The 13,813-nt window shown below is 49.8% G+C and overlaps 1 protein-coding gene across 1 annotated transcript in view; it reads left to right on the forward strand.

Annotated features, from left to right (window-relative positions):
• The first annotated feature begins 6,154 nt into the window (after positions 1-6,154).
• Positions 6,155-13,813, forward strand: part of RNF216 (ring finger protein 216) — a 63,557-nt gene continuing 55,898 nt past the window's right edge. The window contains exons 1-5 of the mRNA XM_026054072.1: positions 6,155-6,179; positions 6,923-7,026; positions 10,578-10,702; positions 11,960-12,093; positions 12,483-13,349. Of these exons, the coding sequence (XP_025909857.1) occupies positions 10,636-10,702; positions 11,960-12,093; positions 12,483-13,349 (1,068 nt within the window). The 5' untranslated portion in view covers positions 6,155-6,179; positions 6,923-7,026; positions 10,578-10,635. The remainder of the gene's footprint in view (positions 6,180-6,922; positions 7,027-10,577; positions 10,703-11,959; positions 12,094-12,482; positions 13,350-13,813) is intronic.

Below are 13,813 nucleotides of genomic sequence, written 5' to 3' on the forward strand. Positions count from 1 at the left end.
CCTATAGGGGATCTGCACCACCTATAGGGGATCTATAGGGGTCCTACCCCTACCCCCTGCTTGGCACCCCCATAGGGGAACCCGCCCCCACAAAGGCATCTCTATAGGGCACCTATACCACCATAGGGGACTTGCAACCCCCCCACCCAGTCACCCCCATAGGGGACCTGCATCCATATAGGGGGATCTGCACCCCCCGCCCCACCAGAGCCCCCCCCAGCGCCCCCTCCCCTCAGCACCGCGCTCGCCCCGCCCCCTCCGCCGAGGCCACGCCCCTTTCCCCGAGGCACTCCCTGAGGGGGCGTGGCCAGCCCGCTGGAGGCCCGCCGCGCCGCCTCTATGGTAAGTGCGCCGCCTCTATGGTAAGTTCGCCACCACGGSACCGCCTCGGGCCGCCCTTCCCTCCTCCGCGCCGCTCGGCTCCTCTCGATGGTGCGGGGCGGCGCGGTCACGTGGCCGGAAGGAGCCGGGCAGCGGCGGCTAAATGGAGCGGGGCCCGAGCGGCCCCGGCCCCGCGCGAGGAGGGGCCTCTCGCGGCCTCCCGGGCCCTCCCGCCTCCCCCGTGACCTTGGCCCGGGCCCCTTCGCCTCTCCCGTGTCCCCTCCTCACCCCGCTGCTGAGGACCCTGCTGTTTCTCTACCCGTTGCCCCCGTTTTGTTGCCCCCGTCTCCGGTGGGTTCTCCTTGCCACTGTCCCCCCGTGGGTGCCGAGGGGCTGGGACCTGCGTGGGTGGCAGCATGGGCAGCTCTGGAGGCTCCTCGGCTCCCTCCTTTCCAGGCCCCCGTGTTCCCGTGGGGAAACGAGGCGTCGGAAAACACAACCCGAGCCCGTTACGGAGACGCTCCGGGCACCTGCTGCGAAAGAGCAACCCAAAACACAGCTGCGCTCGGGGCTCTGCTCCGAGACCCCCCCTTYGCCCTCCGGCCCCGCTCCGCTCTTCATTTGACTGCTCGCCCGGTGTGCCGAGGGCGAGCAAACACTGGACGTGCCAACAGACACAGTGTTTGTGCAATAAAAATCTCCCAAATTCCTGCTTTTGGAATTGCACTTGCTCCAGCGAGGGCTGCACGTTTCAATATGTGCAGTGCTCAAGTGCCTTGAGAAGGAGCAGTTTTGGTGAACTTTAGGCGTGTGCCCGAGGGAAACGGTGCGAGCTGCAGGATGCGGCAGCCCTCGTGTTGTCAGGAACTGATAAAACTACAGTCAGCCTGAAAGGATAATGGTTGTCGTGCAGATCTGCTGGTTTTGGGGCTCTAAACTCGGTGCTGGTTRGTCAGGTAGCTGCTGCTTGTGCTGAAAGCTCAGACTTGGGTGACTTCTTGYGTGAAGATATAAAGCGTTGCCTTCAAATGTCTTTGTGTACCTTAATTAGACTTATTGGAATATACCTAAGTGAAAAACAACTTTCATTTAAAAAAAAAAACAATTAATAGTTCATTTTTCTCTCAGTTTTCTTAGTGCTTGTCAAGCAGAGGTCAGTTCCCTAAGTGAAAGGCTGTGGTTTGCTTGCTGACTTGTGCTCTTAGAYGTTTTTATTATTAAATGCACTCCTCGGCTTAAGGCTCTTGTGTTTGTTTAGGAGTTTGTGGCTGAGTTTACTGACCCTCCACCCCAGGGGGTTAAATGAGCCCTTGGAGGTTGTACCGCTGCAGCCCCCGGCAGAAGGTTTTAGGCGCTGCTGTGTGGAGGCCTAAACCCTGCCGGGCGTTTGGCTGAGATGCTGCTGACGCAGAGGCCGGTGGCCCACGGAGCCGCCGTGTCCCCGAGCCAGCGGTGCCCTTGCAGCCCCTTTACCCCGACATAGACACCGTCCCTAGCGGTCTTGCACGTGCAGGACGTGCCACTGTCCCACTCAGGGCCATCCCCTGAACACGCAGGTTTCTGGGCCCCCAGTATTAATCTGCAGTGCTTCCTTCCCTGCTTTGTGACTGACCGACTGAAGACTCATTCTGTCCTCGAGAACTTATTTTTTTTTCTTTCATTTCCTGCATATCTGTTAACCCAGAGCATAAAGCATCTCTAAACCTGGCCGGAATCCAATTTGGCTGGTTTCAGTTTTGATTCASTGCTATAATTATTCCAAATCCAAGCCCTTCGCCCTGCTCCCACTTCCGTAAATTCTCCTTAAGCCCTGCAATGTCCGTTGCCCCATTGCACGGATGCGCTTGGCTCGGATGGACCTGGATCTGGAGGGCTGCTCCTGCTCGGCTGAAACATGGTTGGCCCGAGGCGAGAGCTTTGCCCGCACACAGGGAAGCCTGTTTTGATAAAACCAGCCTTGGAAAATCTTCCAACAACTGCTCGTGGGTGGCACTCGAGCGGGAAGCTCCCATTCCTCGCGTCAGGTGGGGATAATCCTTCCTGTGCRGTGGTTTTTAGCTGCAAAAGTGGCTTTTGGGCACTTTGTAGCAAGCAGCAGAATAGTGTTGAGCGCGGCCCTTAGTGCTCAGGTACCACTTGTGCCTTCTGAGCATTGTGTCTGTGTTTCGCTTTAGTGTTTAAGGCAGCTCTGCCTGCTTCGTTTTGATGGGATCCGGGTCTGGGGCCCCAGTGTGGCTCCGACCTGGCCCTGGTGCCTGTTTGCCCCTCGGCTGCGTGTGTGAAAGCAGCTTCCCAAACGGGTGCCTGGTTTTGGCCTGAGAGCTTGGCTTCTGTGAGTGCTAATTATGCCCCGGCTGTGGTTACACAGCGTAAGCAGCAAGATCTTCCCCTGCTTGGAGTTTATTTCAGCACCTGCTTTCTCTTCTCCCCGTTATGCCGCAGCTCATGTGGGAAAAGCAAAGATACCCAATCCCGCATGATTTCCAGGGTTTTTCTTTTAAAAGCTGGGCCAGGTCCTGGCAGAGCTCAGTGCGGGAGGAGTCAACCAGCCCTGGTGGGGGAAAAGGGACCGTCTGTTAGGCAGGAATCCCAGAGAACCTCCTAGCCCCGAGCGCTGGCTTCACGTTACCACCGGTGACCTTTGAAATTACGGGGAGCAACTGGCCCCAATGTGGCTTGAGAAGGTGCAGCTGTAACGTGTAGGAGATGTAACCTGTGAAGCCTTATCTGGAAGCACCCAATGCCGGGGTGTTTGACATCTCCATGCTGCAGTTTGATGGCAAACTTTTAAGTTTTTTTGCAGACAAAGTGCTGTGCAGATTGTCATAGAAACCTTCCTTTTTCCTAAGGTGGGCTGCTGCAGTAAGCATGGATAAGATATTTCCCCTCTTTTTACCACCTCAAGGTCAAGTCCTCCTACTTCCTCCTGTCAGCAGCTTTTCTGAAATGAGGTGAAAGCCTCTTTGCAGGCTCCAGCCATCTAGGAAAGCAAAACTAATTGTRATTAAAAAGAAGCAGCCTCTCCCCAGGTTTGGTGGTGGTGCCTGTGGCTTTTCTGGATTATAACTTCCCAAGCGCCGCGTGGATCTTTGTTTGCAGGCTCGTCTGCTGCAACTTGACACCTAGGGTGCTGTAATAGGCCACCAAGCTCTCTGATTTAATGTCCCGTGGCTGTTGCTGCAGCTAAAGCTGCTCCTTGGGCTTTCCAGCCCTCTTGACGTCAGCCTAGTTAGTCACTTGCTGCTCTTCCTAATTGTAGTTTGATGGTGGTGCAGCCCGTTTCTCCTCCTGTTCTTGCTGCCCTCTGCAAACGGAGCTGACTACAAACCAGGTTGGTAGTTTCATATCTATTAGAGCACCGGTGCTGTGGCATCTTGGGGTTACCCTACCCAGCAACCTCAAATTCCTGCCTTTGATCCCTCTCCAGTGGAAAGCTGTGTCAGGATGATAACCTGAAGGCTCCTGAAGGCATGCGTTGAACTTGTTAAATAACAAAATGCAGCGCTTCAAGTGGGTTTATTCTTTGTTCTCCTAGACCTTTTTAAAGGTGACACTTGGGGTTCTCTAAAAAGAAAAGGATTTAAAAAAAAATAAAGGAAGACAACTAAGTTTGAAGAGGAAATACTGAAAGAAAAAAGGAAAGGGAATCCTGGGGAGTGCTATGAGGTGATAAGAGGAGCAGCTCAAGTCTTTCCTAGATGAACTAGGTCATTTGGGGCTCTTTCCTGGGGGGTCTCTGGGTTGATGGGGAGAGAAGCCTGCAGGGATTAGCAGCAGGTGAGGTGTAGAGGTAGGTGGATGTAGCTCCTGATGGTCCACGAGTCCTCCTTCAGACACCAGTGGGTTCAATAACCCACTTTCTCACTTCTTCAAAGGGAAGAAGTCTCCTACTGCCTTCTCTTGGAGGATGTATGAGTACAGGGCTMGAAAACCAGAAGCCAAGCTCCCTCTGGAAGGGCAACGCCCATGATTTCCGTGCCCTTCCGCTCATCTCCACCCTTCGACCACAAAATCAGAGCAGTTCTTGAAAACGGTGTCTTGGGGAGGAGCCCCTGTGGGGCCGTTGGCTCTGTGTGTGTGTCCTGCTGAGATTCCAGTATCCGAACATTCCTCTCGTGAGAAATGCCAGGCTGGCACCTGCTTTGCTCGTGGCTGCGCGGAGGCAGAAGGGAGGCTGTGGATTTGGGGACGCGGCTGTGGTCTCCTACGTGCCAGCAGTGAGGTGGAATAGCAGCCCCTGAAGCAGCTCCTCCTCCCCTCCGAGCCTGAGTTTTCACTTGTCTGAAAATGAGTAGCTCAAGGCARGGACATTAACCCTCTTTCCAGGCAGACTTTAAAATTTAACTCTTCCTTTCTCAGGGCTGAATTTGAGTTGGTGGCGAATAAGTGACCTGAGGCCCCTACCCCTYTTGACCTGATTGTGCTTTTTGTGTGTTAAAAAAATAGCAGTCTTGTCCTGGTCTAGAGGGATAGAGCAGTAGAAACCTGTGTGACTTAGCACAAGAATTGAAGGGGGCCATAGAAAGACTGAAATATTTAGCAGTTCAAGTTGGTTGAGAGCACCAGAAACTTTCCTTTTCAAGCTGAATTAATAGCTTTAGAAGCTGCATCTTCTRCCCATTCCTACAGTCACAGCTTGGAAAATAAATGTACCTGTTCCTAAGCAATCTTACCTCACAAGCACAGAAATAGCAGGAATTTAGATAGTCACTGGGAAAGCTGGTACAATTTCACATTGTTAGCTGAGATATAACTGGGCAGATTTGTTTCTTCTATTTGAGATACTGGTAGACATAACAAAAATGGAGGTAACACTTCAAGAATTATGATTAAGCCACATTCTCACCCTAATGGAATGAAGACCTTCAAGCTAACTACAAGTGTCCGGGAAACACTGATAGTCAGAATGTTTCCTGGAAGTCCTAAGCTGATCTAAAATGTAAAAATTAGTGATTTCCATTCCAGTTCATCCCTGAAAATCAGGCTGCAGCTGCTTCTGCCCAAACATCTCTCGTGGGATGAGCAGTGTTGGGTAAATAGCTCCTATCGAGTCATGTTTATATCTGCTATTAATCCATCCAAATGTCTTGCAGTGCCTTCTTGGTAGCAGGATTTACAGAGGGGTGATTAGGAACTTGGCCTCGTTCAGAGGCCCTGGAACAATATTCCTGACTCCAGTTACGGTGCTGGGATCTCTGCAGAAGTAGCYGGTGCTGCTCTAACAGTTTGCAGAAAAATGCCCATTTTGGTGCCTGCATAGGGAAGCAACCTTCAGTTTTGGTTTACTTAATGCTACATGTGCATGGTGGGGGTGGGTTAGTGTTTTATGATATGTTTCATCTACTCRGGTATAATGCAATCAATTCTCCAGCCTGTTTTATGCTCTGTAGCTGTTTTACTGCTCTTTTGCTGGAGACGAAGTTATCTCTGCATTTATTCCTTTTTATCAGATTGAGAGTCCCGCTCCCCTCCTGAGCGCTCACTTGTCTGCCTTAAAATCCATTTTTAACCTGAGCTCATTGCGGACCCATTGGTAAATGCTTAGGAGACAGCTTAAAAGTTATAAGCCCCTTCTGTTATTAAATGAGCTTCTGCTGTGTTGTGCAGTAATGTTCTTGTGCGAATGTGACGGGCCTGRAACTCGGCTGAGCTGCGAGTGATCTCAAGTGATCTCGAGCCTCTCCAGAGAGCTAAGAGGAGCATTGGGGAGGTCCTGCCTGCCCACACGTCCTCTCTCGTGGAGAGCAGGGACAAGGCTTTGGGGTTGGGGACGATATTTTCCTTCTGGGTGACTCCTTCCCTTAGCTTATGCATTAAGGAGACCTCTGCACCAGCCCGTTCCGTGCAAGCTCCTGCAGGTAACAGAGCTTCACCTTGCAGGAGGGAAAAGCCAGAGGTTTAGAGCCTGGGGGCAGCTGCCCCGTGCGCAGCAGGCAGGTCGGTCCCCCCAAGGAAGCTCTGGCGGACTATTTGCGGGGTTGAACAAATAGCCTCTTTAATGCCTTAACTCTTCCCTTTTATCCCGTAACACCCGACCGGATCTCGCCTTGTACTCGCCTTGTACTCGCCTTGTACTCGCCTTGTACTCGCCTTGTACTCGCCTTGTACTCGCCTTGTACTCGCCTTGTACTCGCAACAATCCAGTCACCAGAAGGCGCCATGTCGCCTCTTGCCTTATATGGTCCTCCAGCGTCTTCCTCGTGGCTGCCTCCTGGTCGCCATGTGGCTTTAGCCCCTCCATTTTGTGTGCCTTGTTTTCCCTTCCCCCAACTGCCTCTCAGTTTAACCCTTTCCCCGACAGATCTGCACAACGGCCTCTCTTGTCAGGCTCGGGATCGGGGGGGGTCTCATTTTCAGTGGGGCTGCTGCAGCTCGGCGGGATCGGCCGCTGTGGMGCGGGCTCTGCTCTCGCTCCTGGCTCTTCCACGGAGCAGCCCCCAGCAATCTGTGAGCCCTCCACAACATTTCTCTGAAGCACCTGGCACTTAGGCTGGTTTCTTTCATTCCCCTGTCTTCCTTTCTTTAAGAGCCACATTTTTGCTTTGCACGTCGCGAGCTGTCACAAACCATGCATTATTTAAGTGGCTTCTCTCTCTTTTAGCGCTTTGAAACCAGCCCCAAATTTACCTTGCTCTGAGCTTACCAGAAGACAAGCTGAGTGCCTGCAGGCAGAAAGTGAGGACTGAGGCTCTTCTGTCCATGTAGGTGAGCAGCAGTGGTGTTGATGGATAAGGAAAAAGACTAAAACCTGCCCTGATTTGATGTCGCTGACACAGCTCGGGTTGCTGCTTCCCCCGTGCTGTATTTTCATTGGGATTTTAGCCTCTTACCTTCCTAGTGGTGCTTTTCCTTTAGTCCTGCTGCCTTGGGCTGGAGCCGGAGAGAACCCTTTGGTGCCAAGTCCCATTTTGGCTACTCAGGAGTTAAAGATTTCAAATAAGCAGCAAAAAAAAAATACATTAAAATCCCTTGGAGGGAAATCTCTCCAAGGCAGTCCCCTTAATTTCTCGTGTCATGCAAAGATTCATTCTGACACGAATGTAAGGTAGAGGGGAAGGCATTTGAGTTCTGCTCCAATTACTGCAGCTCCTGCATATACCAGGAGTTTAAATATACGCACAGTACAGACACTTGCTATTTTTAGGGCAGGCTAAAAATAGGCAGTGTGGCGTTTAGGGATTTTTGAATGTGTTTCAGAAATTTTTGTTTCTAAGCGATCTGTGCAGCTGAGATACCCGCTTGGGCTATTAGTGGCACATTCTTCAGCTCGTAGTAGATATTGGAGCCAGGGAATTTGTGGGATAGACTTTTCTTTTTGTGCAAGAAGCTCCTTTGGAAACCTGCAACTTGCAGAAGTAATCTGAAAAATGGAGGGGAAATTTGGTAAAATCCCGTATTCTTTTCTGTGTTGCCAGMAACTGGCTTCAGAGTCACGCAGAGAATTTGGAGTGATCCTGTTACCCTATAGGGATTCAAGCCCCAAATTCCCCTCATTTTGCTGATCTGGGGGCAGCAGTTCTTAAGAAAAGATCGACTTGCCAGGTGTGTGTCTGAATGCCCCAAGATCTACTTTTTCTTAAAAGGGGAGGGAAAAATTGGTTCTTGTATCTTACCCTTGACTATATTGTAAAGAAGGAGATAGTTGTGTTGGAGCTTAGTTCTCGGTAGCCTTATTTTACAACTCTGAAATAGGCCCTGGCTTTACGGGGCTAATGTGAAGTGGGGTAGCTCCTTTCCACCTGCTTTGCCTGCTTTTTATTGTATTATATTTTATTTTAAATAATAAACATTATTATTTATTTATTCTGTAGGGCAGGACCCGGGTGGCTTTGATCCTGTTACCGCGCGCTCTGCTCTGCGCGGCCCCGATCCCAACGTGGATTATCTTCCCAATCCAGGCTGCTAGGCGGAACCGGCCCCTGTTGGAGATATTTGTTTAAAGGTGAATTCCCTCCCCATTGAGGAGTGACAGAATGAATTACCAGCTCTCCGGGAAGGCTTGGGCTTTTATCAGAGTGGTGCTTTATAGGCTGCTTTTTGGTTTTAATGCAATGTGCTTTGAAAAAGAGCTGGTTGCACTGCCAATTTCTCCCAGGTTTAGCTTTTATTTTTCATGTTGCCTGGCCTGTGTGTTATATTTAGTGTTATTTATTGCATTTTGGCCTTTAAACCGCCGTGGCTCTTGTGCTGATGCACGTGCATCTCCTCCTCCTCCAAGGAGGCAGGCTGTCTGCTTGCTTGAATTTCCTTTCGGATTATTTCCCATACCTTTCCTTGATGTCCAGGGTTGAAGTTGTGCAGGTCCCTTGCCAGGTGAGCCAGGTTTGCCACTGCAGAGCCCTGGCCTTATAGCAGCCTTAGGGCTTCTGGGTTTGAGCAGCAGCGGTTCCTTTGGCATTGGGCAAAGCACCAGACAAGAAGTGCTTGGYGTGGATCCACCGACTGGATCTGCAGGAGCCTGGGCTCTGTTCCTGGCTTTGTGCTCCGTGCCCTGGGCCGCGCTGCTCCCTCCCACGCTTCCACTTTTCCCCTTTCTAAATAGCAAGAACAACATTGATCCTGTCTGCTGAAGTGCTTGGAGGATGTGGGTGACAGGACTAGGCAAGAGCCCTGCACGAGTCCCAGCRAAATGGAATGATGCAGAGATGGATGTGACCTATGGAAAGGGCAACATTTTCATTAGCTCTGCTTGTAATGATCCAGCTGCAGAGCAGCTTCCCTGCCATTCCTGCAAATAAAGTGTATCCAGAGTAAGAGGGATTTCTTWTCCCTTGATTTTAGATTTTTTTAGATTATGCACCTCTACTTTCTCTTGTATTAAGCTGTCTTGAAAATGGTAGTCCTGGTGTTGGGTATGTAGCTTTTAAATTGATTTTTTTTTTCTTTTTTCTTTCTTTTTTTTTTTTTTTTTAAATCTTGCTCTGCTGCCTGCAAATCCTGCTCCCTGCGGAGGAGGTTCCGTAGAATTCCTGAGGAGGAGGAATTTGTGCTGCTCTTCTGGCCTAGCTAACAGGATTTTATGGCAGACTTGCCACTTTCCTGTGACTTGAGCATGAGTAAATATTTCATTCATGATGCAGATAGCAGTGTGCTGGTGATGAGACAAGAACTTCCCTATAAAAAGGCATCATTTCAGTTCTTCCCTATAAAAAGGCATCATTTTCTCCCAGCGATCAGATTGTGCTCTGGCTTCATGGATGTACTTGGAGAGGATGGACAGGGAGYTCTGGGATGACGGAGCAGAAAATGRAAACCTACAGTGCAGGGATTCCTCTGATCTCCTAATCCCGCTCTGGAGCCTCCAGCCAGTACTTTGTGCCTGCCCCAAAACAGGTGGTGGCTGAAAATTAAGTCCCAAAAGCTCTGTCCTGTGGAGGAGCCTGGTCCCTGTTGTGCTACCTTTTCCCTTCCGGAGCAGGTGGGAATGTAATTCTGGGAATTTCTACCCAACCCTCATCAAAGAGGGCCTGTCCTGTAGATYGGGGGAGTCTCTTCTTTGAAGCAGCAGCTGAAGGAAAGGAGTGTTCTGTAAATGTGGCTGTTAACACACAGGAGCAGCACCATGTGCTTAGGCCAACGTTGTTGGCAGCCGCGAAGCCTCTTGGAGCCCTCGGAGCCCCCTCAGCCTGGCAGGGAATTCGGGATTTACTAAAATTGTTTCTGCACCCAGTAACTCGTTTTTACAGGCAGCTTCTTGCAGGTCTCGCTGCTGGGAGGTCACTGTGGTGCCAGCGGTGGCATTTCTGAAGCATCAGGACTTGCTTCCTAATGTCACGTGCCCTGGAGCGGCAGGCTGTAAGTGACACGGAGCCCCCGGTGCCACTTGTGCAGTGTCACCCCGGCTTGTGCTGCTGTCACCAGCAGATGGTGGCAGAAGCAGCACCCTGCAAGCTGATGCATCAGGTTTCATTCTTGGGAATGAAGAGTTTGGATCTGCAGGAGCATTTGTCCAGTCAGGATTCGAACCTTCCACATCTCCTCCCTTCCTGTGACTGCAGAGCTATGAGCATCTTCAAGGTGTTTTTTCCCCCATAAAGGGTTTTTAGGCCCATTTTTGCTCTTCAGCCACGCTGTCCCTGRCTGCCAGAACAGAAAGCTGAAATATCTTTCTTACAAGTTCTTCAGAAAAAAYACTGTCTTGGAGAAGATGTGGTAGGAAAGTCAGGAGAATCCCAGTGATGTTCTAGTGACCGAGTTGTAGAAAAGCCTGGTTAGGRTGTTGCTAAATCTGTGTTTTTTTCCATTTTGTGTTCTAGTTCCTCTTGCTGACCTGACTGCCATGCCTGGGCATTGACGCTGCTGCGACTGTTGAAAATGGCAGAGAGAGGTAGGAATGAAGAAGTCATTCACCTGAACAGCTTCCCCAGCCACAGAGGGAAAGGTGAGTGCTGCTCTGTGCCCAGCTCCAAAACTGTCCTGTAAAACTCCTTTAACAGAGGATTAAATATTAAATCGGCAAGTGGTGTTAATGGGAAAGTGCTGGAAGTATTTTACTGGAAGTGAACTGCAGAGCATCTCTGACACAAATCAGGCACAAATAAGGTTGTGCCTGATTTTCTGGGGTAGTTGAAATCTGTCATTTTATACAGAGACTTGAAATATTTCGCCCTGCCCTCTGTTTTTTTTTTTGGTGTTGTTTTTGTTTCTGTTGCCTTTAGGCAGACAGGCAACTATCTGGAAATGGCAAAGCCATGTAGAGCTATTCCAGCTGCTCGGAGTGAGCCTTTTAGGGGCCTCAGGAACAGGCAGGCTTGCTATTCCTGCCCCAGTAGGGCTGTATGTGTTGGCACTTGTTCCCCCACGAGCAGAGTTCAGGACACCACCTCTGTGGGTGAAGGAGACTAAATAAACACTCCAAAGCTGTGAATGTTAAACCTACTGAGCGATCCCGTTGTGTGTTGATTTACTACAGTAAAGTACACACCAAAGCACTTGGAAATCAGAGAGATGAAGCATGGGTGTGCACGCACATGTCTCTTCAGCACAGAGGTCCCGTGTTCCTGTCTGGAACTTCTGAATTCCAGAAGTTTTGTTCATTAGCATCTATATTTCTCTCCTGACAAGCCGTAAGAGACAAGGCTGTCATCTTAATAATAGGATATCTGCTGCACCCACAGCCAGGGGCTCTATCTCTGTCTTGCATAAGGTATTTCTGCAAGGTCACACCCTTTCAGAACAGGCCAGATTGCACTTGGAGACCTTGCCTCTCCTCTACACCACATACATACGTTATTAAAATGTATAGGCCTTGAGATACTCAAAGGTCATGACTTCTCTGCAAAAATTAGTAGGTGCTTTGTAGCTGGCTTACCTGAAATTGTTTTTTTGCAGTACCTTGACTCCTGCAAGGTCTAGAATAAATAGCAGAATCTGTGCAGTGTTAATTAGTAAGGGTCTGTCTCATGCATACGCTGTTGTAGCTTCTTCAGCTGTAGCTTGTGCAGATAGATCCTTCCCACAAAGGACTGAGGGACATGGGAGTGGCTGTAACAYAGATTGAAGAGGAGCCAGGGACCTTTGAGCACTTCTCTGCTGCTGAAGTGCACACGTAAAGATAACTTTTTCAGGTGCTTCACAATTTTTTTACCCTTCTCTGCATATCTTTAGCTAATAGCTAAATTTCCCTGCTTTGTTGCAGACTGGATAAACCACAGAGACGAAGGTCTTATCACGATATCGGATTCCTCGGATGAAGAATTACCTTTGTTGCTGGAAACACCCACTCAACAACGGCGTGACGAAGATGACGATGACGTAGTCATCTTGGCAGAGGTAKTCTTTCATTTTTGTGCAATTTACCACTTTATATATTGCCATTATAGCAGGTTTTTGTACTATTATCTATGTTCTTCAGCATCACGTCCAGTTACAGTAGTTTATTTACCTGGRATACCAGATGAATGTTGAAATGATGGCATTTTGCTAGGCTTGTGTTTCAGTTAGCTGGGTAAGTTTTGGGTAAGACAGGGGAATGTCTTTCCCCTGTATTTTGTGTCTAGTGACATAAAGATGTATAGAGTGCAGTTTTATGCCTGGTGCCCAGTGGACTTTTCATGTAYTTCCCATCAGAAGTTTGAGATCATCAAAAGATCATTTGGAGCAAGGAAYCTGACATGCAGAAAGGAGCTCCCTCTGCTTATTCTTGTCTGTCTCATTTTCAGACCCCAAAGCATCAGCAGCTTCTGCGCCCTAATGTCATCAGACCCGCTGCTCAGTGGCASAGTGCAAACGCTGTGGGAGAAGGAGGATCTAAAGGTGCTGTAGAGCCCTTGAGGAGCATATATCTGCAAAATGAGATCTCAACTCTGCTGTGCCAGAGAGACCTGGATAATTGTGTGGTGGAGAACAGTGCTGGACCAAGCAGGGATGAGAATATGAACCTTGCCTTRCAGCAGCCCGGACCCTCTGAGCCTAATGGCCCTAGGTTTGAAATTAAGAGCAACCAAGAGGCTGGACTAAATTCTTTTGCAGCAAAAAAGACAGATCTGCAGCTTCCTGACAGGGGTGTCGTTAACCTGGAGAAAGCAGACGTTGCCCCACAAGCGGAGGAAAAGGTGGAAGCCAAGGATTGGCAAGGAGAAGATTTGGAGCCAGAGGTCATAGAGAACCTCAGAGGAACAGCTACCGAAACCCCTGCACATGGGCAGGTGATCCCAGGGGACAGTCACTTGGATCACTCTTACGTTCAGCCACCAGAAAGCGAGCCGGGTGCTGCAGCAAACAGCTGTGCTCCTCAGCAAGGGCAGCCTGAAGCAGACCCCGCATCTCTGCGGGCTTATGGAGAGGAGGCACCTGGGCCAGCTTTTCCCAGAGCTGAACCACAGCAAGATGGGATTCCAGGTCCTGCTTCACCCCAGGCAGCCCATCCACCAGAAGAAGCGGGAGGTTGGGAGGCAGCGATGGACAATGAGCAGCCGGGTCCCGCATTCCCCGGACAGGGCTCCCATGAACTTGGCTCTAGCAACGTGCCAGAAMAAGGAGCTACTGGGGAGGAACAGGACCTCACTGCGCTGCTCATCAGAGAGACAGTAAGTGTCCCCCTGTGCTTGTTGGTCTTCAGCGTGCACATTTTTTCAGACAATTTTTTCAAGGTATGAAGCGTTTCATGAGCTCAAAGCACAGCTSCTGTTGACACTCTGCACTGGGCCAAGTGTCCAATAGGTGCAAGGTGAAGAGCAAGTCATGAACTTCTTGGAGAAGCTTGATTTGAAGGACTAGCCTGTTCTGGGGCAGAAGTGACGACMGAATGTGAACCTTGAGGGCACCRTTTGGCTTAGGGCTGGATGTGGGTSTAGMGAATTCAGCATCATTGATAGAGTTTCAAAGACAGAGTGAAGCAAATAACAGGAGTCTGCTCTTAATGATTTGTTTGCAGATCCATTCCCTTAAAGGCTACTTCCCTCCCAACTATATATATATATATATATATATTTGTGTCTGGCTGATGTCTTCTTCAAGTTTGTACAACCGGTTTAGAACTAAATAGGTAAAA

The sequence above is a fragment of the Nothoprocta perdicaria genome, unplaced genomic scaffold (genome assembly GCF_003342845.1).
Source record: "Nothoprocta perdicaria isolate Ctin4 unplaced genomic scaffold, notPer1 scaffold_12, whole genome shotgun sequence".
NCBI classification, from domain to species: Eukaryota; Metazoa; Chordata; class Aves; order Tinamiformes; family Tinamidae; genus Nothoprocta; species Nothoprocta perdicaria.